This window comes from Plecotus auritus (genome assembly GCF_963455305.1).
Source record: "Plecotus auritus genome assembly, chromosome: 9".
Classification (NCBI taxonomy): Eukaryota; Metazoa; Chordata; class Mammalia; order Chiroptera; family Vespertilionidae; genus Plecotus; species Plecotus auritus.
The window spans coordinates 147,061,149-147,084,998 of record NC_137783.1 but is presented as its reverse complement, the minus strand read 5'-3'; the positions used below and the strand labels follow the sequence as shown (position 1 = coordinate 147,084,998).

Sequence of the window (23,850 nt, the reverse complement as noted above, 5' to 3'; positions counted from 1 at the left end):
TTACTGTGATGGTGGCATTTATTGTGATGACGGCGATGGTATCTAGGACACTTCAGCGGTTTAACTGCGGCCCTTTTGTTTAGCATTCTCTGGTGCTTTTTCTTTGGGGACTAATTATGCATTAAATATTCCCATGAACCTGCTGTACTCACACAGCATTTTAGTATTAATATTTAATGTAATGCCCTTTAATGTATTTTTCCATATAGTCTTTGGGGGTGGGGGGGTTTGAGGATCACTAATTATTTTTCTCTTAAACCAAGAGGAATTATTGTGCAAATCTGAATTTGACTATTCTGACAGTGAGAATGAAAAAAGAACTATAGTTTGTACAGTGCCCGGGGCATCCTTTTTCTGTCTCCTTGGAGTTATGCTCCTCCCCTTATCCTGTCCATGGGGCGGGAAGTGAGGATGTCACAGCCCAGAAGCAATAAAAATATGAAGTACCATCTCTTCACATGTTTACCTGTTCTGCAGGTACGAACATCTCCTTTCCAAGTCAGGAAATTTTAGTCATTCCTTTATTCATCATTTACTCAGCAAATCCCTACTGAAAGCCAGCTACCTATGAGACATTATTAAAGGCAATAGGTATTGCCTTTAAAAATATGGGCAAGAATGGGGCTTATATTCTAGTGTCAGTACACAAATCAATAGCATTGCATGCTGTGAAGAAAATAGAACAGGGTGACGAGGCAGGTTGTTTTAGACGAGCGGGCAAGGAAAGTCTTTTTTCAAACAGCAACTTGGAAACTGAGAAGGAACTGGGCATGTAAAGGACTGGGGAAAGAGCTTTCTGAGCGAAGTGACCAAAACCCCGAGGCAGGAACAAGCTGTGTTCGAAAAGCTGCTGTAGCTGGAGAGGGGACCAAGGGGAGAGGGAGGAATGAGTTCGGGAAGGTCGCCAGGACCAGATTGTACAGAACCTGGGCGGCCTGAGTTTTATTCTGAGAGACACAAGGCCTCCAGAGGGTTCTGGTCAAAGGAGTACTGTGACCTGGTTGTCTTTTAAAAAGATGATCCAGCCCTAACCGGTTTGGCTCAGTGGATAGAGCGTCGGCCTGCGGACTCAAGGGTCCCAGGTTCGATTCCGGTCAAGGGCGTGTACCTTGGTTGTGGGCACATCCCCAGTAGGAGGTATGCAGGAGGCAGCTGATCGATATTGCTCTCTCATCAATGTTTCTAAATTTCTATCCTTCTCCCTTCCTCTCTGTAAAAAATCAATAATATATATATATATATATATATATATATATATATATGATCCATCCTGGCTGCTGGTGGAGTATGCATTTTAGGGGTAGGAAGACAAGACTGGCAGCTTGGAGGAGGGGGCTGTTTAGGAGATGTATTAGTTACTTATTGCTGCGTAACAAATCACCCCAACACCTAGTAACCAAAAGCGACAGTCTACATTTATGGTGTTGGATGATGTCTGTGGGTCAGGAATTCAGGAGTGGCTTAGCTGGGTGATTTTGGCTCAGAATTTCATGAGGTCACCGTCTGGGCTATAGTCATTTCTAAAGACTTGGCTGGGCCTGCCGAATCCACTCACAAGATGGCTCATTCACAGCTGTTGGCAGGAGTCTCATTTTCTTGCCACATGGACCTCTCCATAGGGCTACTTGAATGTCCTCATAACATGGCAGCTGGCTTTTCCCAGAGTAAGGGGTCCAGGAGAGAGCAAGGTGGAAGCCACAATGTGTTGTAATGACCTAGCACACTGTCATTTCTTCAATTTCCTTTTGGTTACCCAGGTCAGTCCTATTTACTGTGTCTGTGACTCTGAGGAGGTAATCATCTGGGAGGCTGGGTACCATAGGTGGCTTTCATAGCAGGTGTCTGGGTGGGAGGTAATGGGGGTCAGACAAGAGTGCCCCGCAAAACTCCTGTGCATCTGGTAACATGTCTGAGTAGATTGTCCTCTGTCATTGGCAGTTTGGTGGCCTGCTATTTGCCAATAAGTCCACAGAACAAAAAATACTCCAATTATAGCCATCGTTAGACTCTGAAGCGTTTTAGCCACAATTTACTTGGCTTAATTAGACAAATGTTCTGTGATTATGGCAAGCGACAGAATGATACAAACTATGTGTTTCTCAATGATTTAAATAACATCCCAATCTCTTGAGCAGACAGGAGGAAAGATAAATACACTTCTATTACATTTGTATTTTAATAACACCTATTTTGTTCCTAAATTGCCTGCTGGTTTAGTTGCTTGAACAGGCTTAATTTATCTCTTGCCCAGCCATGCTCAATAAACTGTCATTCTTATAGTCAGTTAATGGGAAGATGCTTTAAGGAGAAGTAAATCAGCAAGTAACACCGGCCCTGGAACTCCTCCTGTCAGCTTAGTTCTGGAAGCAATCGCAGTAGAATTATTATCTGTCAGAGGCGAGAATTAATGCAAAAGAGCGTAGGTGAAAATTGCTCTATTTAATTAGGGGAGTAGTTTGTAGCTTTAAATTAGTTTTTCGGGTAGTTATTTCTTAGCTTTCTTTTGTTTTAGACAAATGAAAGAAACTAAAACTGAAATCATTTAGAGGCAGCCTTTAGGGGGAAAAAAAAGTGTCAGCTACAATTACTGTGGCTGGTTGACCTTAACATCGTGCAAAAATGGGTAACTCTGGTGGCAGAGATTGAACTGAATGCTGTTATTCAAGGAATTGTCATATTTTAAGAAGAGTTCCACATTTGGCCAAGTGGCATTTTTTTCCATCTCTGACTCAAACTTGGAGAAAAAAAAATTTACTTCTTTTTTTTTTAAAGGTGTTTGTCACAAGTTTGAAAAAAATGGTTTTTACCATTTAAATTTAGGCTTTTAAAATTCTTTCCTACCCGTGGATAACACAGCAGGCCTTACGTTTAAAAGAAATACAAGAGTAGCCTGAGCCCGTGGCACAGAACCAGACCCTGTTGTTTCTGAGGTCGTTTTGAGTCAGGTAATGTCCTTGGGCTGTTAGCATCACACATAAATCCCCCCCTGTTCCTGGGGCTCCCCTCCGGCCATAAAACCGATGTGTTTCTTTGTGCTTTAGTGCCCGCAAGTGATGAAGAGGAAGGCGCAGTTCTGTTTGACAACTCTGGCAAGGCGGCTGCTGACCCCTTTGACTCGTCTTCTGGATCCGTGCAGCTCATCGCAGTCAAACCCACAGCCCTCCCCGTGGTGCACCCCACCCCGGACCGGAGCCAGGAGGCCGCAGCGCTCAACGGTGAGGTGAGCACCTGAGCACCCAGCATGGGAGAGAGCCCAGGCGGCCAGGAGCACCACCTGGGAAGGCCGGGGGCAGGCTGCGTCCCGGTATATAGGGCTCCTTCGGCCATTTTCACCTCTGCGTGCACAGGCCTCAGCGGAATGAATCAGGGCATAAGTCACCCAAAACAAATTCATTAGGTGATGTTTTCAGAGCATCTTTTTTACCTCCATTCTAGAAAGTCTAGATGGGGCTTTTTAAAAACAGTAGTTATGAAGAGAAACATCAGAAACTCCTCCCCACATACAGTCTTTTACCTTTCTTGATAACGCTCCTAAACTGCGCATTATTGGATGCCAATTGTAGTGGGAATGCAAGGGGCTTAATGTGAGGGGGCACTGGAGAAGGTCCTGTCACTCGAACAGGGATGTGCCCACTACATAGGCTTTGAAATGAATTTCACTCGTTGGAGCAAGATTGAAACAACCCTTTGGCTGCTTTTAGAAGGATGTCTATGGATATCATGTGGTCATCAATTTTCCTAAGAGTCTGAAAAGAATTGTAACGTATATAGAGAATGATGATTTCACAAAGGTTATTTTAAAGAAAACATAGCAACATAGAAAGTTCCGAAAATAAGAGAGAAAAATCACTATAATTTCACTACTCTAGCATATCCTCTGTTTTCATTCTTACAACTTTTCTTCAAGCTTTTGATCAAACTCATTTATATTTTAGAATCCATCATCTTGAATGTTAGACATTTGCTCTGTTGCTATTGTCTTGCTGATGATCATTGTTAATGACTTAGTTGAGAAGGTATGCCAGGGATTAAAAATCTCATCTCCCATTGTTCAAACCTTCCAGGTATGTTTTTGTTTCCAGTTTTGGTTTTGGTTATTATAAATATCACTTCAATTAATAATTTTAAAAACTTTTATTTTGAAATAATTTTAAGCCAAAAAGAAAGAGAGTTTTAGTAATAGTACAGAGTTCCTATACACTTTTTAAAAAAATTTTATTGATTGGTTTTGAGAGAGAGAGAAGAAGAGAAGGGGAAAAAATATATCACTTTGTTGTTCCACTTGGTTGATTCTTATATGTGCCCTGACCTGGAATCAAACCTATAACCTTGTCAGATCAGGATGATGCTCTAACCCAGTGGTCGGCAAACTCATTAGTCAACAGAGCCAAATATCAACAGTACAATAATTGAATTTTCTTTTGAGAGCCAAATTTTTTAAACTTAAACTTCTTCTAACGCCACTTCTTCAAAATAGACTCGCCCAGGCCATGGTATTTTGTGGAAGAGCCACACTCAAGGGACCAAAGAGCCGCATGTGGCTCGCGAGCCGCAGTTTGCCGACCACTGCTCTAACCAATTGCGCTACCCAGACAGGGCCTTCTATACACTCTTTACATAGCTACCCTAATGTTAACATCTTACAGAACCATAGAATAATGATCAAACCCAGGAAATTAACATTGGTACAATACTCTTTTAAGTTTTACTGGTTTTCCCACTAATGTCCTTTTCCCATTTCGGGATCCAGTCAAGGATTCTACATGGCATTTAGTTGTCTCCTTAGTCTCTTCCAGTCTGGGATAGTCATTCTTTGTGACCATTCTTTGTACTTCGTGACCATTACTCTTTTGAAGAGTACTGGCCACTTGTCACGTAGAATGTTTCTCAATTTGAGTTTGTCTGATGTTTTCTTATGACGGGATTGAGGTTATGCAATTTTTGGCATAACCACAGGAGTGATATGCTTTTTTGTGGGCATCATATCAGGAAGTACCTGATCCTGATCTGTCTGATTACTAGTGATTATTAACTTTCATCTCTGACTTTGAACCTCTCATGGAATGTTGCTTTAGTTGAGGTTCCAGAAACGGGATTCCTGGCCCAGAGGATGTTACCCTAACTTCCTCCTTTACTAGCTTTTGCAGTGGCAAGCAGAATGAAGGAACAGTGAAATTCTTCCAACCTAAAAATAGAATTAGGGCCCCAATTGGAGGATTCTTTGCAAAAGTTAGGGGTGAAATGTCGTCCAGTTATTATTTCTTCAAACATTGTAAAACTAAAATATCTAAGATAGTGAACCTTGGTCCTCATATTGTGTAGGTTGATATATGCACCAGGTGAGTTTTCCTTTTACGAATTACAGGAAATTCTTTTAAAGATTATTTTAGCCCTGGCTAGCATTGCTCAGTTGGTTGAGCATTGTCCCATACACCAAAAGATTGCAGGTTCAATTCCCAGTCAGGACATATGCCCCTGTTGCTGGCTCGATCCTCAGTGGAGGGCATGTGGGAGGAAGCCGATCAGTAGTATTTGCTCATCAATGTTTCTCTCTCTCCCTCTCCCTTCCTCTCTCCATAAAATCAATAAAAACATATTTTTAAAAAAGATTATTTTAAAGAAAGTATAATAACAACACTACACATGGTTATATTAATATAATGAATACTGATTACAAACAACACTAATAGTTCTCCATGTCATCCAATAAGTGTCAGGCAGATTTCACCCTTCAGTTTCATTCATGGGTGTAACAATCTTCATCCTTTGTTGTTTATTTAGCATAGTCATCTGTTTGTATCTTTTTTAAAATATATTTTTTATTTATTTCAGAGAGGAAAAGAGAGGGAGAGAGAGATAGAAATATCAATGATGAGAGAGAATCATTGAATGGCTGCCTCCTGCATGCCCCCTATTGGGAATCGAGCCCACAACCCGGGCATGTGCTCTTGACAGGAATCGAACTTGGGACCCTTCAGTCCGCAGGCTGATGCTCTATCCACTGAGCCAAACCAGCTAGGGCTGGTTGTATCTTTGAAGGTCAAAAGGTATATTCCTTTCTAGAAGACCAGACTGGCTTTGCCCTTTAGAGCAGAAACTGGTTGGCATTAGTGTCCATACAAGGCTTCAAAATTCCTTATCTCTTGAGAAAAATATAAATTGACAAAAATAAGCACTCAAATGCAGACTGATAGTGTGGAAAGATCTCGGGAGCAGGATGTCTGCTGCCCCTTCCCATCCTGTTCGTCTCAATTCAGCCTCCTCAGGAGCCGCCTGTCTCATCCAGGTAGGCACCAACTAAATGGCCAAGGGAGATTATTGGGTTCCTCAGGGCTGAACCTAGATTTGGGCACCAAGATCCAGCTGGGCTGCTAAGTCAGAGGCTCTCATGCAGGGAGGACAAAAAAGGTTTAAGGCCCACACCACAAAGCTAAAAGAGTGGACTCAGGCCTATGTCTGAACAGACTCCGGTAGATTAGGGAGAAGGGGGCTTTGGTGAAAGGTCTCAGGCAACATCGGTGCAGGCCAGACTCCACATTGTCTGTGGCCCACTGTTGTGAGCTGGTAATGGAAGGGATCACAGTTGGTCTGGCTGGCTCGAAGGCCAGGACATGAAGCCTAGGATTACTTCTCCTGGAGTTGTGACCCTCCGCTGTGCAAGGTCAGGTGTGGACTTGAGACTATCTCTCTCCCCAGGTGAACAAAGCCCTGAAGCAGAAGTCAGACATCGAACACTATCGGAACAAGCTGCGCCTCAAAGCCAAGAGGAAGGGGTATTATGATTTCCCTGCAGTGGAGACAAATAAGGCTCAGACGGAAAGAAAAAAGATGTATGAGAAATCCCAAAAGGAAGTCGAGCACGTGTTGGATCCAGACCCAGAACTGTGTGCCCCATTTGCCGAGTCTAAAAACAGGTGCAGTCTGTAAGGGAATTATTTGAAGGTCGCTGTGCCATTGGTGGGGTGAGGGTAGAGGGTGCCTTGGGCAATGCAGTCCTGGTCCCTTGATCTGTTAGCTTAGGACTGTCATCTTTGAAGGCCACTGAGCCAGACCATCCTCTTGTGCGAGCACGTGCTCCATAATGAGTCTGGAAGAGAATAAAATTGAAGCCACAAATACTTGGGCAAACAACCATAATTGTCCTTTCATTTAACGATATTTTCAAACTTTAGCTGTTTCAGAGCTGGGTGAAGATATAATTATCACCTACCTGGTTATGCAACTTCCAGATCAAGGAACATGGTATTTTTCAATTATTTTAGAGGCTCTTGCATAAGAAAAGCAAATTTCATGCCTCACCTTTTCATTCAGCTGCAGTATTTACCACATAGCTACTCGGAGCTCCGTGCTGGGTTCATCTCTTTAATTCATGGATTTGTTGATGTATTTGACATTTGTTGTCACCTACTATGTATTAGCCACCACGCAAGATGCTGAATACTGTCACAGTCATGTTGCTTTTTCTCACTCATTTATTCACTCATCCATTCAACTCATTCAACATTTTATGACAGAAAAGACAGCCCAATTGCTGCTCTTAAGGTCCGAATTGGGAGAGAAAGATAACCACCTCAAAAGTTTTTACAAGTGTGATGGGAGTTGAAATGTGAGGTGCTATAACAGTCTATCAGGGGACCCGGCCTCTCAAGGGCAGGTTAGACCTAGCGGTTTGAATTATCATCCTTCCAGGTTTTGTTGCCAGCCAAACAGAGAGTAGTCTCACCTGCTGGGTGAAGGAATAGAGGTTCTGGCAAAGCTGTGCACGCCCATCTTTCTTCTTTTCCTCCCCACCCCGAAGCACTTCTTCAGAAACACTCTTTCATGATTTGAGACCATGGCTCCCAAATACACATTCTCCTTGGTGATGGCCCCTTGGCTGAGAGCATGCTGATGCTCTGACCCACTCCCTAGCCTTGGCAGACACACCCTTCCCAGACTGGGTGGGACAGGACCGTTCCCTGCCTGCGTGGGTGTTTATTTTTTTTTAATTTAATAAATCTTTATTGTTCAGATTATTACAATTGTTCTTCTTTTTTCCCCCCCATAGCTCCCTTCCACCCGGTTCCCACCCCACCCTCTGCCCTTACCTTCCCCCCACTGTCCTCATCCATAGGTGTACGATTTTTGTCCAGTCTCTTCCCGCACCTGCCACACCCCTTTCCCCCTGAGAATTGTCAGTCCCCTTCCTTTCTGTGCCCCTGATTCTATTATATTCACCAGTTTATTCTGTTCATCAGATTTTTTATTCACTTGAATTTTAGATTCACTTGTTGATAGATATGTATTTGTTGTTCATATTTTTATCTTTACCTTTTTCTTCTTCTTCCTCTTCTTAAAGAATACCTTTCAGCATTTCATATAATACTGGTTTGGTGGTGATGAACTCCTTTAGCTTTTTCTTATCTGTGAAGCTCTTTATCTGACCTTCAATTCTGAATGATAGTTTTGCTGGGTAGAGTAATTTTGGTTGTAGGTTCTTGCTATTCATCACTTTGAATATTTCTTGCCACTCCCGTCTGGCCTGCATAGTTTCTGTTGAGAAATCAGCTGACAATCGTATGGGTGCTCCCTTGTAGGTAATTAACTGTTTTTCTCTTGCTGCTTTTAATATTCTCTCTTTGTCTTTTGCTCTTGGCATTTTAATTATGATGTGTCTTGGTGTGGTCCTCTTTGGATTCCTTTTGTTTGGGGTTCTGTGCGCTTCCTGGACTTGTAAGTCTATTTCTTTCACCAGGTGGGGGAAGTTTTCAGTCATTATTTCTTCAAATAGGTTTTTAGTATCTTGCTCTCTCTCCTCTTCTGGCACCCCCATAATTGGGATGTTGGTACGCTTGAGGTTGTCCCAGAGGCTCCTTACACTATCTTCAAATTTTTGGATTCTTTTTTATTTTTGCTTTTCCGGTTGAGTGTCTTTTGCTTCTTTGTATTTCAAATCTTTGACTTGATTCTTGCATTCCTCTAGTCTGCTGTTAGGTCTCTGTATAATACTTTTTATTTCAGACAGTGTATGTTTAATTTATAGTTGGTCCTTTTTCATATCCTCGAGGGTCTCGCTAAATTTATCAGCCTTTTCTAGGGAATTCTTGAAAAACCTTATAACCGTGGTTTTGAACTCTATATCCAGTTGTTTGCTTTCCTCCATTTCTTTCGTTTGTGATCTGTTTCTTTGTCTCCGCATTTTTGCTGCTTCCCTGAGTTGGTAGGGTAGCTTTGTGTGCTAGGTGTCCTATAAGGCCCAGTGGCTCAGCCTCCCCAGTTGCCTGAGGTGGACACTCTTGGTGCACCCCTTTGTGGACTGTGTGTACAGCCTTGTTGTAGTTCACTCTTGATTATTGTTGGTATCACTGGGAGGAATTGACCTCCAGGCAAATTGGCTGTGAGGATCAGCTGTGTCTACGCTGGGAGAACGTCTGTGCTGGAGACACCCTTATGAGACAAGACTTGCAAAATTGCAAAAGCCTCTGTGCTCAGCTTGGATGGGGCGGAGTCTCAGGGCAGAGCAGGCAGCCTTGGCTTCCCCTCAGCCCTGCCCTATGAGGCCCCTGGGTCTCAGTGTCCCTCAGTAATTGCTGTAAGCACCTCTGAGAGAAAGCCGCCCTCGAGTTTCGTCCGCTGCCAGACAGTCCAGTTTCTCCTCGAATGAGTCTGGGTTCCCAGAAACTCGCCTGAAACTGGAGTTCAGCGTAGTCGGGAGCTTCCATCTCCCTCCCGCTTTAGAAAGCCAGCCGCGCACTCAGCCACCTGTGCACTCAGCAGTCAGTCCTCTCTGTGCGCGTGTGCCTCCGGACCTCTGCCTCCGCAGCTCCCGAGTCTCAGTATGCTTTCTCTTTTCCTGACAGTCCAGTTTTTCCCCGAATGAATCTAGGTTCCCAGAAACTCACCCGGAACTGGAGTTCAGCGCAACCAGGAGCTTCCGTCTCCCTCCCGCTTTAGAAAGCCAGCCACGCACTTAGCCGCCCGTGCACTTAGCCGCCCGTCCTCTCCATGCGCTCACGCATCTCCATACCTCAGCCTTTTGCAGCTCCTCTGATTCTCAATGTGCTTTCCTCTTTCCTCTAGTTGTAGAATTTCCACTCAGCCAGCTTTCCTGTGGTTCTGGATGGTGTCCGTTTTGTCTTTTAGTTGTAGTTTTTATATTGTTGTGCGAGGCAGCAGTTTAGGTGTTTACCTATGCCGCCATCTTGGTTTTTCTGAGTGGTGTTTATTAAAAGCAATCATGACCATGTGACAGGCTTGGATGGAAGACACAAAATCAAGCAGGAAGGTGAGGCTAAAATTTTTGAATGGAATTGACAGAATTTGTTTTCAACAAAGAAATGAGGGATTGTTAAACCAGTACTTCATTTAACATGCTTCTCGTTAGGCTTGGTAGGGATGGCAAACTATTGATGTGACATCACACTGTGACAGGGGACACAATGCTGGTGTCACCGTGTTGATAACTGTAGAAAGAAGAGAAGATATGGATTTTATGGGGAGGCTGGGGACTTCTTTAGTGTTTACTTTGCATGTTGAGACCTTTCCATTCAGCAGTCTTTTATAGACAGGGTGGGAAGTTGTTTTTTCTGGGTTTCCTGCTGACACTCAGAAAAGGAATCAAAGATCATGAGCAAATGAGAACTTAACTTGGAAGCTATTCAAGAAATTAATAAAACTTTCCGTTGAAGCTTTAAAATTTTTTTTTAAATTTTTCAATTATAGTTGGCATTCAGTATTATATTAGTTTCAGGTGTTCAGCCTTGTGGCTAGACATTTGTTTATATAACTTGTGAAGCGATCCCCTTGATAAGTCTACTACCCATCTGGCACCATACATATTTATTCCAATATTATTGACTGTATTTTCTATGCTGTACTTTACATCCCTGTGACCATTTCACAACTACCAATCTTTACTTCTTAACCCTTTCACCTTTTTCACGCAATCCTCCACACCCACTTCCATCTTGCAACCATCAGTTTGTTTTCTGTATCTATGAGTCTGTTTTGATGGCTCGTTTATTTTGTTTTTTAGACTCCACCTATATGTTAAATCATATGGATTTGTCTTTCTCTATCTGACTTATTTCACTTAGCATAATACCCTCTAGATCCATCCAGGCTAGAGGATATTATATGGTAAGATTTCATTCTTTTTATGTTGAGCAATATTCCATTTGTATATATGTACCACATTTTCTTTAGAACACAGTTTGGGAAGTGCTTTCTTAAACTATAGTAGGATTAAAACGCTCCTAAAAATCTAAACAAAATTTATCATTATCTACCCACCTATATTTTCAGAGGTAAAAAACAACAACAACAACAAAAAACACCTTACTTCTCAAGTTTTCAAGTTTCCAAATTTGTTGACTTTTAAAGAATATAGCAAAATAACAACAAGAAATTAATACCCCTCTTGGAACTCTATTTGGTTAAAATAAGTAATCTCTCTACCTAGGAGCCTAATTGTTTCACAGTAGTTGCTTGCACACCGTGCACACTGATGGTCCGCTCAGTTGCGGTCCATACTCAACAGCAGCCTAGAAGCTGTGTACCCTAAAGGCGGCTGGCGGGCACTCCAGCGTCTAAGCTCTCACCCACACTCATGGTTCTTGAAAGGGCTTCCACAATCTCACTTTGTATTTCTAATGCTTCCAAAATAACCTACTTTACTAATCCTAGGGTTTTATTCCCTATTTTATTCCCAACCACCCTTATTAGTCAATCTTTTCTAAATGGGCTAATTGGCAATCTCAGGGCAGCTGTGAAATCTACTTTTAAAAAAAAGGTCTGTAAGTAGGTCAAGGAAGAGAGTTCTGTGGGGTCTCTCTTAAAGTGTGAATCACTCAGGACGGATTCTGTTTTACAAAGCTGTGCTCCATTCCTAAAGGAAGCCTCTCATTGCAGACAACTCTAGGGCACGTTTTATTATGACCGGCTTTACACTCTTATATTAGTCAGGATTCTTTTGGTTGCAAGTGATGGAAATCCGGCACAAACAGGTTAAATAAAAGGGAATTTTTTTATTGAACATAATTGAATGGTCAAGGCTTCTGGTGTGGCTAGATCCCAGGGATCATGCAACGTCTCCCCTATTTATCTTGCTCTCTCTTCACTCTTTGCTGGCCCCTTCTCAGGCAGGCTCTTACCTCTTAGAGGGAGCAGCACCTCCAGGCTTATATTCTGTCTTCTTGGAAACCTCAATGCCAAGAGAATGCCTGTTTCCTGGTTGCTCTAGCAAAAGCCCTGGGATTCAGTGTCCTCAGACCAACTCCCTCCGACCAATCTATGTGTCCACGGGGGTGCGATGCTGTGATTGTACAGCCTGATTCTCATGCCAACCCCTGGAGTAAGTGAATGCCACAGAGAACGGCATGTGAGTACCAGGCAAGCAGAGATCACAGGTGCTCTCTAAATAGGTGTAAGCCCTCGTGGTGAGGGAGTAGGTCTATTGGTGTCTGTTTCATTCCCTGGGCTCATTGCAAGGGTAGTGTTTTGCTTTGGGAGTCCTATGTCTGTTCTAGATTAGCAGGGTGTGACTGCCACGCTTTGACATTCGGGGGGGGGGGGGGGGAGTGATCTTGAAAAGGCTTGTATGCGTGCCAGATTTCTGGTTTCCCACAAAGCCACTGAGAACAAATAAAGCAACCGTTTTACTTTCAACCCGTGAATAGAGAGCATGTTGGAATCAAGACATAAAATAGGTGGTATCTGCGGAGTTCTCTCAAGATAGATGCTCTGAAATGCAAGTTATTAACGGAGGGAAACTTCTTGTTGGATGAGAAGGAAGTTGGTGATTTTGTCACTCAAAGGATCATGTGAAAGTCGCCTGTCCCCACTGGGCCTCACTCCCCACTTGTGTTACTTCCTGTGGAAAAAGCAAAGCAAAGCCACAACCCTCATTCGTTGCTGTTGTTTTCCTCCTCTTCAAAAAATTCCTCTCGTGACAAGTGGAAACAGGATAGTGGTGGCAAATGCCGGCGTTTCCAAGGGGGAGCCGGGTGGGGCCTCTGAGCGGGCTGCCCCTGGGACTGACGTGCTTGGTGCCCAGGTGGGCGTGTGGCTGCCTGTAGGTCTCGGCTGAACTGTCAGCTCTCCTGAGAGGCCTTCCCTGACCATCCTATCTAAAGTCGTCCCCCATCCTCATCACTCCCGACATCCCTTTGTTGTTTTTCTGAACATTATTATAAGGCTTTTATTGCCAACAATACTATACTTTATCGTTGATTAGACACACACATATGAATATCACATATATAGGGTGTCCCCCAAAAATGTATACACACTAGTACACTGAATAATTATAAAGGCAGTGTTTATTAAAATGTGTTCAAAATTGAGCTATCAGCTATTGAAGTGCGTATCACATTTTTGAAGTCTAGATGAACAGGTATTTGTGTGTGTTTTTATTTTGGCTTTTAAAATTTTTCTCAATCACAGTTTATTCGATAGTATTTTGCGTCGGTTTCAGGTAGACAGCATAGTGGTTACAGGGGTGGGCAAACTTTTTGACTTGAGGGCCACAATGGGTTCTTAAACTGGACCGGAGGGCCGGAACAAAAGCATGGATGGAGTGTTTGTGTGAACTAATATAAATTCAAAGTAAAGGAGCAGAGGGGAGAGCAAGAGAACCCTCCGCTCTTTCGGCTCCGCGGGCCGGATAGAACAGCCGAACGGGCCGGATCCGGCCCGCGGGCCGTAGTTTGCCCACGGCTGGGTTAGACAGTCATATGCTTTATAAGTGTTCCCCCTGGTATTTCCAGCACCTAGCTGCTACCATACGTAGTTATTATTATTGACTGTGTTCCCTGTGCAGTACTTTACATCCCACAACTGTTTGGTTGTGCTTCTCACCTTGTTTTTCTTACACAAGGGGCTTGCACTGTGTGGAGAGCATGTGCCCCTCTGAAATGACCACGTGGTTTATCCGTCTCTCTCACTAGAATGTAAGCTCTGTCTTGCTCACTGTGGATTTCCACCATCTTTCATGGTGACTGGAACATAGTAGGTACTCAGTAAATATCAGATATGGATGGACAGATGGACCCATGGATGGAGGAGGCCTGAATTGCCTCTAGTTTATAACTCCTTCGGCCAGAGGGGAAACCACTGTGGAGAAGGCAGAAAAGAAAGCCTATCCAAGTGGCAGTATTAAGCATCCCATTAGCCTCAGGGTCTATTAACACATCATGGAACCCTGCCTGCAGAATCAGAAAGATTAATAGGAGCAGGAGGCTGCTGAGTCAACAGTCAACAGAAGCAAGTTTGTTCTTCCCGTGTTAGCTCTTTTAAAGGGTCCAGGGAAAGCCTTTGGCCTAGCCATCAGCAGGATTTTAGATGAGGTTGCAGTGTTGCGATGGATTGTAGTTACCAGATGAAAGAGCATTTACAATTCAGCCAAATGGTTATAACATCTGGAGGGGGAAAAAAAAATCTTTATTCCACTATTTCTATGGCCCCTGGTGGCTGGGGAGCAAATACCATCAATTCTGAGATTTGCGAGGCGAATCCAACCAAACCCTTCATTGGTTGCCTGTATTTTGGATCAGTGGAGAATTCCATCTGTCAGGGCATTTGCTGCATCATAACAGTTGTTGGATTTTGTACAGGCAACAGACGAAGAACTCGGTCTACCGAAGCCGGCAGTCTCTGAATAGCCCAAGTCCGGGGGAAACAGAGATGGACCTTCTGGTGACTCGGGAGCGACCCCGGCGTGGAATTCGTAACAGCGGATATGATGTGAGTCTCTGTTGGGTCAAGCTTTTCTTTCCCTGAAAGCAAAAGGCATAGAGTGTCCCATATGTTTCAGTTTAGTGTATAGCTGTGGAATTTAAAAATGCAATAAAATATTTTCTGTTTATTTCTTATTACCTATTTGCAAAGTAAGGCTACTTGGAATTGCCAGAGTAAGAAATGATTGGTACAAGGGTCTTGATTTCCAAATGCAGTCATTTAGAAATAGTACAGCATTGGCCTTAAACTCAGAGATTCTAAACTCTCTTCTTAGAAACTCAGTAAGAACTATGGCCATGGGTTAGAACTCATTTGAGTACCGGCTGCTTTTAATCCATAGCCATGCTGAGGAGTTGGATTTGTTGATTGCATAACTTCTCAGTTTGCCATGGACACGGCGAGGTGTCAACAGAGAGAATTGGTGATTTCATGTGATGAAGTACATGCGATGTGCAGTGACATCTCCAAACTGCAAAAATTCTGCTAATGCCATCAAACTTCCCGAGATGATCAGTTATGATTTGGTGCCTCCTGTCACATTGTGTATCCTGTCACATGTCACTGCACCCGCTGAGTTGCGCTCACATGACCGATACCCTGCTGAGATACTCAGTAAGCTTCACCCAGCCCTGGAATTTCAAATGGTCTTGAATATACTCTTAGGTCTTATGAAAAGTGTTTCTTTCCCATTCTCCTAAAGTGTTTCTCTTATTACAAATAAAAAGTTTTCTGTAATCGAGCTATGATTGAAATATGTCTGGATAAAGCTTTGTCATAATTTGTGAGGTTGGCATTTGAAAATGACACTTGATTTCTTAAATATACCATACTAATTTAATGGCAAGAATATTTCCCCTCCTCCCCCCCTCGGGATTGGTCATTGTTTTCTACAATAGCTAAAAATGGAGTTTTTTAATGGTCCAATTAAAATCAGAGATAGCCTACCTAATTTGAATTTCTAATTACCTTCCTTATATTTAAACTTGATGTTTGCGTTGGTGGTAATATCCTTCTCTCTTGTTTCTTTTTCCTTTTTTAATATAAGACAGTTTGATAGTTTCATTTTTTTTTTTAATTCTAGATGCTCTGGGCAAATCATTTTTTCCCCTCCAGATTAAAGTATTCAACATTCATTTTTCTCCTCATAAAAGTATTTCTTATACCAAACTCGGTCATCACTTTAATAGTCAGCCTGTGGTTGAATATTGGGCATTGGACTTTTCCTGTCAATCTCTTCCTACCACCAGTGCCTGTTCTTTCTGGCTGCTTGTAGTTGGGAGAGCTTTTTCTTCTGCGAGGGCATCTCTGAGGTATGACAGGATTCTTAAGTTATCTCAAGATGAGTATTTATAGGTTTCTTGTGAGATTCTAGGCACATGAATTTTACTATTTGAGGAAATAGGCCAGAGGTTTCCGTATTTTGAAAAGAGAACATTTGCATATTTTTTTTTAACCACTGTACCATGCGTGAGAGTACTCACTTTTGGAATGTCGTGTTAGTAAATTACCTGGGAGGAGAGAGATGATTTTTAAAAGGAGGTTGCTCACCCCTCACAAACATGTATAAATATTCCAATCATAGATTACATTAGGAAGACACTAATAGACTTTTTAAAAATATACACTTCTTTGAAGTGTGCACATGATCTCGGAAGTAATAAGCAAACACGTTTCCTTAAGAGAAAATGATCATCGAGGGAACAATTTTTAAGAATATGGACTGTTGACTATGAGAGAGAAATTGCTTTCTATGTCTCCTCCTGGGTTTTTCATTCTAATCATATGAAAAGTAGCCATCATTTACTGACTGCACCCTGGAGACCGGCCCCTATTCCAGTCTTTCCCTGCATTTTGTCTAATGGAATTTGCAAAGTCACCTAGGTACTCTCATTATCCCCATTGCCCAGATGGGAAAACCAAGGCACAGGGCAGTCACATAATTTGTCTGCCCACCTCCGGAGCCCATTTCCTTAATCACCATGCAATATGACTTCTCTCTACACCCGCCCTGCTAAACATCTGTCCTCACCTAACATAATACTAGAAGATATTCTATATTTCTGAATCTCTCAAAGAGGCTCAATGTCACGTCTCAAGAGAATTCTTGCATGGATAATTCACACAAGCAAAAAAAAATGAACCAGCAGATAAAGTAGAAAAAGAGAAGAGTCATCGTTTTAAACAATGCATTCATTTTCTGAGCTCTTGATTTTCCAAAAAAGTCAAGGCACTCCTGGCAAAAGAATCCGCCCAGCAGGGAGCAGGTCATTCAGTTGGAAGCATGTCAGTCTTTCTGCTGGGACTGGGGAACTCGAAGCCGGGCCAGAATTTCCAGTCATTTCTGCCAGATTAGGAAACACCAGGGGACCTGCTCCTTGACATGGTGGGAACAAAAAGCCCTGGGAGATTGATTTAATTGTGAATTTTCCCAAAGTTGACTACGTTAGAGTCCCAACAGAAAAGCCCGCATGTGAAAAGCAAACAAACAAACTAATACATGTTCCACAGACACATCTTAGCGCCAGGACTGATGGAGGCCTGGACAGTCCCAGGTTTTCCCATAGGCTCCCTCGGGCCTGCACGGCAGAGCCTCTTGTCTCCCAGGGTTTTGGGAATCAGTGTGTTTTGCAAGAATTCTCAACCTCCAATCACGCTAACGACGAAGGGATGTAACACACTCCTGGCAGGACCTGTGGCTCATTTGGGTAGTAATTTTCTAGGAAGAAGCACCCCCTTTAGAAGAATGCATGATTTTAGAAAGATGTCCAAAACTGATCACTCCTAGATGGCCAGACCATATCATCCAATTAAATTTTGGCATTGAAATGAATTCCTCCCAGTGCATAAAATGGGTACAAGAGATCATGTCAGCCTAATATTTAAAAGCAAAAAAAGAAATCTGTATTTCAAAATATTTTTTAAATGTTATTTTCCAAATGAAAGTCATAGAAAAAACAATGAGCCGAAACCGGTTTGGCTCAGTGGATAGAGCGTCAGCCTGCGGACTGAAGGGTCCCAGGTTCGATTCCGGTCACGGGCACGTACCTTGGTTGCGGGCACATCCCCAGTGAGGGGTGTGCAGGAGGCAGCTGATCGGTGTTTCTCTCTCATCGATGTTTCTAACTCTCTATCCTTCTCCCTTCCTCTCTGTAAAATATCAATAAAATATATTTTAAAAAAAAAAGAAAAAGAAAAAACAATGAAGCAGTGAGGAAAATAAAATGGCCCAAATGTGAATTCTAGGGCAGAATAAAAACCCAAGTGATCCCCACCCCCCCACCCCCGGCCCCGTCGGCCAAATTAATAACCTCTGCCTGTGGCTGATGAATCAGACTTTGCTTCCAAAGGGCAAGTAATAATCCGATCGTTCCCCAGAAATAAAAATCAACCTGGATCTGTGTTTGGAGTTTAAAAATCTATGACAGGAATGGGGTCAGCTATGTGCCTTGGCTGTGAAGGAGACCAAATGGATTGTCTGAATTACAGCTTTGCAAATGAACGCTGCCGTGGCAGAACGAGAGACCTTTGTAAGCTACTGCCCTTAGGTCTCTCTGGGAACCTTGTCCAAGGTTCCACGCCCCAGAGGCATTCAGAGAGCATTCGAGGCAGAATGGCGGGCTCAGACCCTAAAAAAGTGGGCATTGGGTGGAGAACATGAAGAAGGGTGATGGGTTCATCGATGCACCTCAGAAGGGAGATCGAAGGCTCTGCCACAGCACCCAGCCATCGGTTCTCATCCCAGAGGCGTTCTTTCAGGGAAATGGTGTGAAATGTTTGGGAACAGCAGCTGCTTTTCCATCTGAGAAGTTCATGTTAATCTACACGAAAAGGGGTGCTACACCAGAGAAGGTTCCGCTGCAGAAAACATGAAGCCATTGAAATAGACGAAACATGATTACGAGGAATTGGGTGCTCCTCAAGTCATCAGAGGGCTGGAGCAATGTTCCAGAACATTCCTGAGGAGGGGCCGCTGCCTCTGCCCCTGCCTGAAGCAGGAAGATGGGGAGGTGGCTGCCCTGGATCTGACGAGGAGCAGAAAGATGGGTGCTGCCTCACATCCTCAGCCCAGACTGCACACTAGTGCACGTAATTACTAGAAGCTCGTGGAGGGCCTGACGTGCATGTAGCTTAACCGTCAGCCTCCGCACTACAGGAGTGCACGCTGCAAAGCGGTTCCAAGTGCCGTCCACTGTCCCCAGCACGGCACCACGGGAAAGGGAGATGAGAGCAGGATTGGGAAGCAGTTGGGGGAATCGGTGGAGGAAAGCAAAGCAAAGGGGAAGATGGAAGCACCGCTCCGCACGCAGGCCCCAGCCGCCTGCCGGAGGCCGGGTGCACTGTGTTGTGTGTGATGGGGCGTTAGTCTTGCTGCCCTCTCTGGGCTGACAATGCAGCCGGTTTTCCTTTGATCCAGGTGAGCAGTGGTTACTGGAAGGAGGCCAAGGAATCGGAACAGTTATTTGGATGGGTTCCATTTGCAAGGGGATGAAATATGATCTGGAAAGTTCCTCCCTCCCTCTGCCCTCCTCTCTCCCCGCCCCCTCACCCCCCTGCCTGCAATAGCCTATAGCAAGTCTGAGGCCTTCTAGATACATTTGTAAATCCCATTAGTAACAGGACTCTCTCCTGCTCACCCACTCCCAGCATCTTACTGCTTCGGCATGATGGTCGGAGGCCAGGGCAAAGCACAGGAATGTCCTGGCAGCTCATGGTGTTCCCAGGGCAAGGTACAATCAACGTCCAGTTTCATTGAGAGGCAGATGGTTGGATTTGGAGGCTTTGTCCTTCGCCTCAACCTGCTGCTGCCCCGAGAACTAGGTGCTCTTGTGTTGACCCCACTCCCCCCACCGTCACCCCCTCAGCATCCCACCTAGAACCGTGTTACCTGTGTCTCCCATCTCAGCTTTCAATTTCTTTATCCTGCCTCTGCCAGCTGGTTTCAGCTATTAATAGCCCTGGTTTAATCTGTTATCTTAAATTAATTTACAGCACATTGTATTTTAACAGAAGCTTTTAATCCAAAGGAAATGCATGATCATCTGAAATCAGGGTCCCCCATTGAGCCTGAGGCAGACGTGAGGTGTTTGGTGGTGAAGAGGGCCTTTGGGTGTGTTTGGTGGTGAAGGGGGCCTTTGGGCGTAGGCAGTATCTCATCTGGCTGGTGGCTGCCCAGAAAGATACTTGTTCACCCCACAAAGATGGAGGCCCCTTGGCAAGTGGAGTGGGGGGGAGGGAAGGGGGGCAGGAGGCAGGTTTAGGAGGGAGCAGGCCAGCATTCAGGATGGCCTGCCTAGTGGCCTCACTCAGAGCCAGGCCTTCCCTGCAGGCCCAGGACCTCCCCCAACGCGGGCAGTTTCCCACTGGGCAGGAGACAAGCAGCTTCCCTTCTGTCGTGAGCGCACAGTGCCATCTGCCTGCCCGTTCTCTGATTCCCTCGGATCTGGATGCCGCCTGCTCCTACTCTTTACCTGTACCCCCCCACAACCACCCCCCCGCCCCACCTCTTGACCAGTGTAACCACTTATTGCAGGCCAGGGTCCCCAGCATGCTCTTGGTATGAATACCTGTAGGAGAAGGGAAGGAAGCAGGATTGGCAGAGTTCAAAGCTGGGCTATGCACAGATACCACAAGGTCTCAGCTCACCCACGGGGAGCTCGGGAGCTCGCATGGACCTGCAGAGTTGTCCTGAGTAACAAGGTCAATTCCCAGTCGATAGCTGAGCAGCTGGCAGTGTGCCCGGAGCTGGGGGAGTGCGCTCTCCGGTCCTGAGCAGCACAGCACAGCGTCCTCTCTGCACTAGTCCCCTAAACCTGGTTCTCCTCGGCCCACATGTGGCCTCCAAACCCCTACAGGAGCCAGAGGCCAGCAGGCAAATGAGAATCCCCCTTGGGAACTGCTGTCCCTTTCATTTCCTCCAGCAAACATGTATTGAGTGCAGTGGAATCATTGCATCATATCTGCAATGAACATAGGAAAATTCAACAGCATAGGCCCTGAAAGACAAAGGAAAAAGAGAATTTAAATATTGCAAAACAAAAACATTTGCATATATTCTGTTCATATTGTACATTGCAGATTTTTTCGTATATCCTTTCTAATAAAAGAGTAATATGCAAATTAACCATCACTCTGCTACACCCACCAGCCACGCCCACCAGCCATGCCCACCAGCCAATCAGGAGTGAGTATGCAAATTAACCCAACCAAGATGGCTGCGGCCACGGAGAGAGCGGGAGGGAGGCTTGGGTTTCCCCGGTGATGGAGGAAGCCAAGCTTTCAGCACACCCTGGCCGGCCCAGGCCTGCGCTTAATGCTACAAAGTTTCAATTATAGAAGATAAATAAATTCCAACAGAAATGGCGGCAGCCACGGAGCTGGAGAGAGTAGGAGGCTAGGGTTGCCCCCGGCGATGGAGGAAGCCAAGCTTTCGGCACACCCTGGCCGGCCCAGGCCTGCGCTTAAGGCTACAAAGTTTCAATTATAGAAGATAAATAAATTCCAACAGAAATGGCGGCAGCCACGGAGCTGGAGAGAGTAGGAGGCTAGGGTTGCCCCCGGCGATGGAGGAAGCCAAGCTTTCGGCACACCCTGGCCGGCCCAGGCCTGCGCTTAATGCTACAAAGTTTCAATTATAGAAGATAAATAAATTCCAACAGAAATGGCGGCAGCCACGGAGCTGGAGAGAGTAGGAGGCTAGGGTTGCCCCCGGCGATGGAGGAAGCCAAGCTTTCGGCACACCCTGGCCGGCCCAGGCCTGCGCTTAAGACTACAAAGTTTCAATTATAGAAGATAAATAAATTCCAACAGAAATGGCTGCCGCCAAGGAGTGAGCAGAAGGCTTGGCTCCACTCCAGTCTACAAAGTTTCAATTGTAGAAGATAAATAAATTCCAGATACCAGGGCCTCCGATTGGGTCTCCAGGGGGCGTGGCCGGCCTGCAAACCACCACAGGCCCCTCGCCCAGGCCGCCCCACGCCCCAAGGGAACCCCCACCCTGATCTGGGACACCTTTCAGGGCAAACCAGCCGGCCCCCACCTGTGCACCAGGCCTCTATCCCATCTAATAAAAGAGTAATATGCAGATTGACCATCACTCCAACACACAAGATGGCTGCCCCCATGTGGTCAAAGATCCTGCCCCCATGTGGACACAAGATGGCCACCACAAGATGGCCAGCAGGGGAGGGCAGTTGGAAGGGACCAGGCCTGCAAGGGAGGGCAGTTGGGGGCAATCAAGCCTGCAGGGGAGGGCAGTTAGGGGTGACCAGGCCGGCAGAAGAGGGAAGTTGGGGGTGACCAGGCCTGCAGGGGAGGGCAGTTGGGGGCAATCAAGCCTGCAGGGGAGGGCAGTTAGGGGTGACCAGGCTGGCAGAAGAGGGAAGTTGGGGGTGACCAGGCCTGCAGGGGAGCAGTTAGACATCAATCAGGCTGGCAGGGGAGTGGTTAGGGGGTGATCAGGCTGGCAGGCAGAAGCGGTTAGGGGCAATCAGGCAGGCAGGCAGGTGAGCAGTTGGGAGCCAGCAGTCCTGAATTGTGAGAGGGATGTCTTAGTGGGATCGGGCCTAAATGGGCAGTCGGACATCCCTCAAGGGGTCCCAGATTGGAGAGGGTGCAGGCTGGGCTGAGGGACACCTCCCCCCCCCCCCCCATGCTCGAATTTCGTGCACCGGGCCTCTAGTTTCTTTATAAGGTTGTATACCTGAGCCATGTATGTGTACTGTGTGGACCATTTAAGGATTTTCAAAGGTTTTACTATGCATGATATTTACCTCTCTGCTGGCATTAGCATCTAAGCCCCACATGTACTACCTGTGGGAGGCTCTATGGAGAAGAGAAAGATGGATTAACTCTAGTGCTTGTCCAAGGTGCTTTTACAGACAGACAGGTACACACATTCTCTCTCTCTCTCTCTCTCTCTCTCTCCCCTGTGGCAGTGACCTTGGGTGGGAGCAGGGAGTCCTCCTGAGGGTTCGAGCCTGTCTGTCCCACAGCCTCCGCCGGTTCCAGTCCCCAGTACTCACCTGCTGAAGCCGTCAAGTAACTACCAGAGGAATTCAAAACCATACACCCTTGTTTAACATCCTTCAGTAGCTCCCACAGCTTTGGGGAACAGACTCAAACTCTCCGTTTCTGGCTCAGCTCGCCCTCTGGCTGGCCCGGGCCTGCCCTTCTGGCCGAAGCTCGCCACCTTTGGCTCCAGCCCCATGTGCCCTTTCCAGATTCGTCATGTGGTGCCCCATCTGTGTGTGTGTGTCTGCACATGCTCATCCCTCTGCTCTGAACATTCCTTCCAACCTGCTCCATGCAGGACAAGGTTTCTCAGCACCGGCACTATTGACATTTGGGGCTGGGTGATGCTTTGTCTGGAGGGCTGTTCTGTGCATCACAGGATGTTTAGCAGCATCCCTGGCTTCTACCCACTAGATGTCTGTAGCACCTCCCCATTGTGCAACCAAAAATGTGTTCAGACCTTACCAAATGTACCCTGGGGCAAACCCCTTTCCCAGGGGAGACCCGCCTGTCCAGGCACTGCTTTCAGAACTCGGTTGAACATTATCTCCCCCAGAATCTTTCCCGACACCTTATCGCCATGGGTCTCACTTCGATGCCTGTCCTTTGTGTTCCAGTAGCGCCTGGGACTCAGTCCAATCAAAGCTCTTACTCCCGGTCTTCCAGCCGGGAAGCAGGTTTATGTACATTATTCCCCCATCGGACTGCTCAAGGACAGGAATCATGTTTTATTCATGCTGGAAACCTCAGCACCCGGAATGGGAACTGGTGCGTAGGAGATGCAGTGTCTCTCTTTGCTGAGCAAATGAACAAACAAGTGTGTCGACCAGAAGAGGTGACTCCTGAGCTGAGACCTGAAAAGTAGGGGGCAGATTTATAACTTTGAACTATGTAGACATTTGCTTTGACTGGCCTGTGAAGAGTATAGACAAGAGGATGTTACTACTGTTTAAAGTTAAGTCTAAAGGGTGCTTATCAGTGAGGATGCTTTGGCTCAAAAAACAGAAAGCTCACCCAACTCAAACTATCCTAAGTCGTTAAGGGAATGTGTTGGGTACCGTGACTCCGGGCATGGTGTGGTTGGGGCTCCGGTTCATTTCTCTGCCTCAGGCAGCACTGTCCTCT

The 23,850-nt window shown here is 45.5% G+C and overlaps 1 protein-coding gene and 1 long non-coding RNA gene across 6 annotated transcripts in view; one reads left to right on the top strand and one right to left on the bottom strand.

Moving 5' to 3' along the window:
• KIAA1549L (KIAA1549 like) overlaps window positions 1-23,850 on the top strand; it is a 230,088-nt gene that overhangs the window by 181,791 nt on the left and 24,447 nt on the right. For all 5 annotated transcript variants that reach the window (XM_080687146.1, XM_080687145.1, XM_080687144.1 and 2 more), the window contains 3 exons: window positions 3,042-3,220; window positions 6,697-6,914; window positions 14,592-14,721. In XM_080687146.1, coding sequence (XP_080543272.1) covers window positions 3,042-3,220; window positions 6,697-6,914; window positions 14,592-14,721 — 527 coding nt within the window. The remainder of the gene's footprint in view (window positions 1-3,041; window positions 3,221-6,696; window positions 6,915-14,591; window positions 14,722-23,850) is intronic.
• Window positions 13,282-22,854, bottom strand: LOC308257468. The gene is made up of 3 exons (XR_013961592.1): window positions 22,737-22,854; window positions 20,280-20,708; window positions 13,282-14,753 (listed from the first exon to the last, which is right to left on the bottom strand). It is a non-coding gene; the product is annotated as an uncharacterized lncRNA (long non-coding RNA).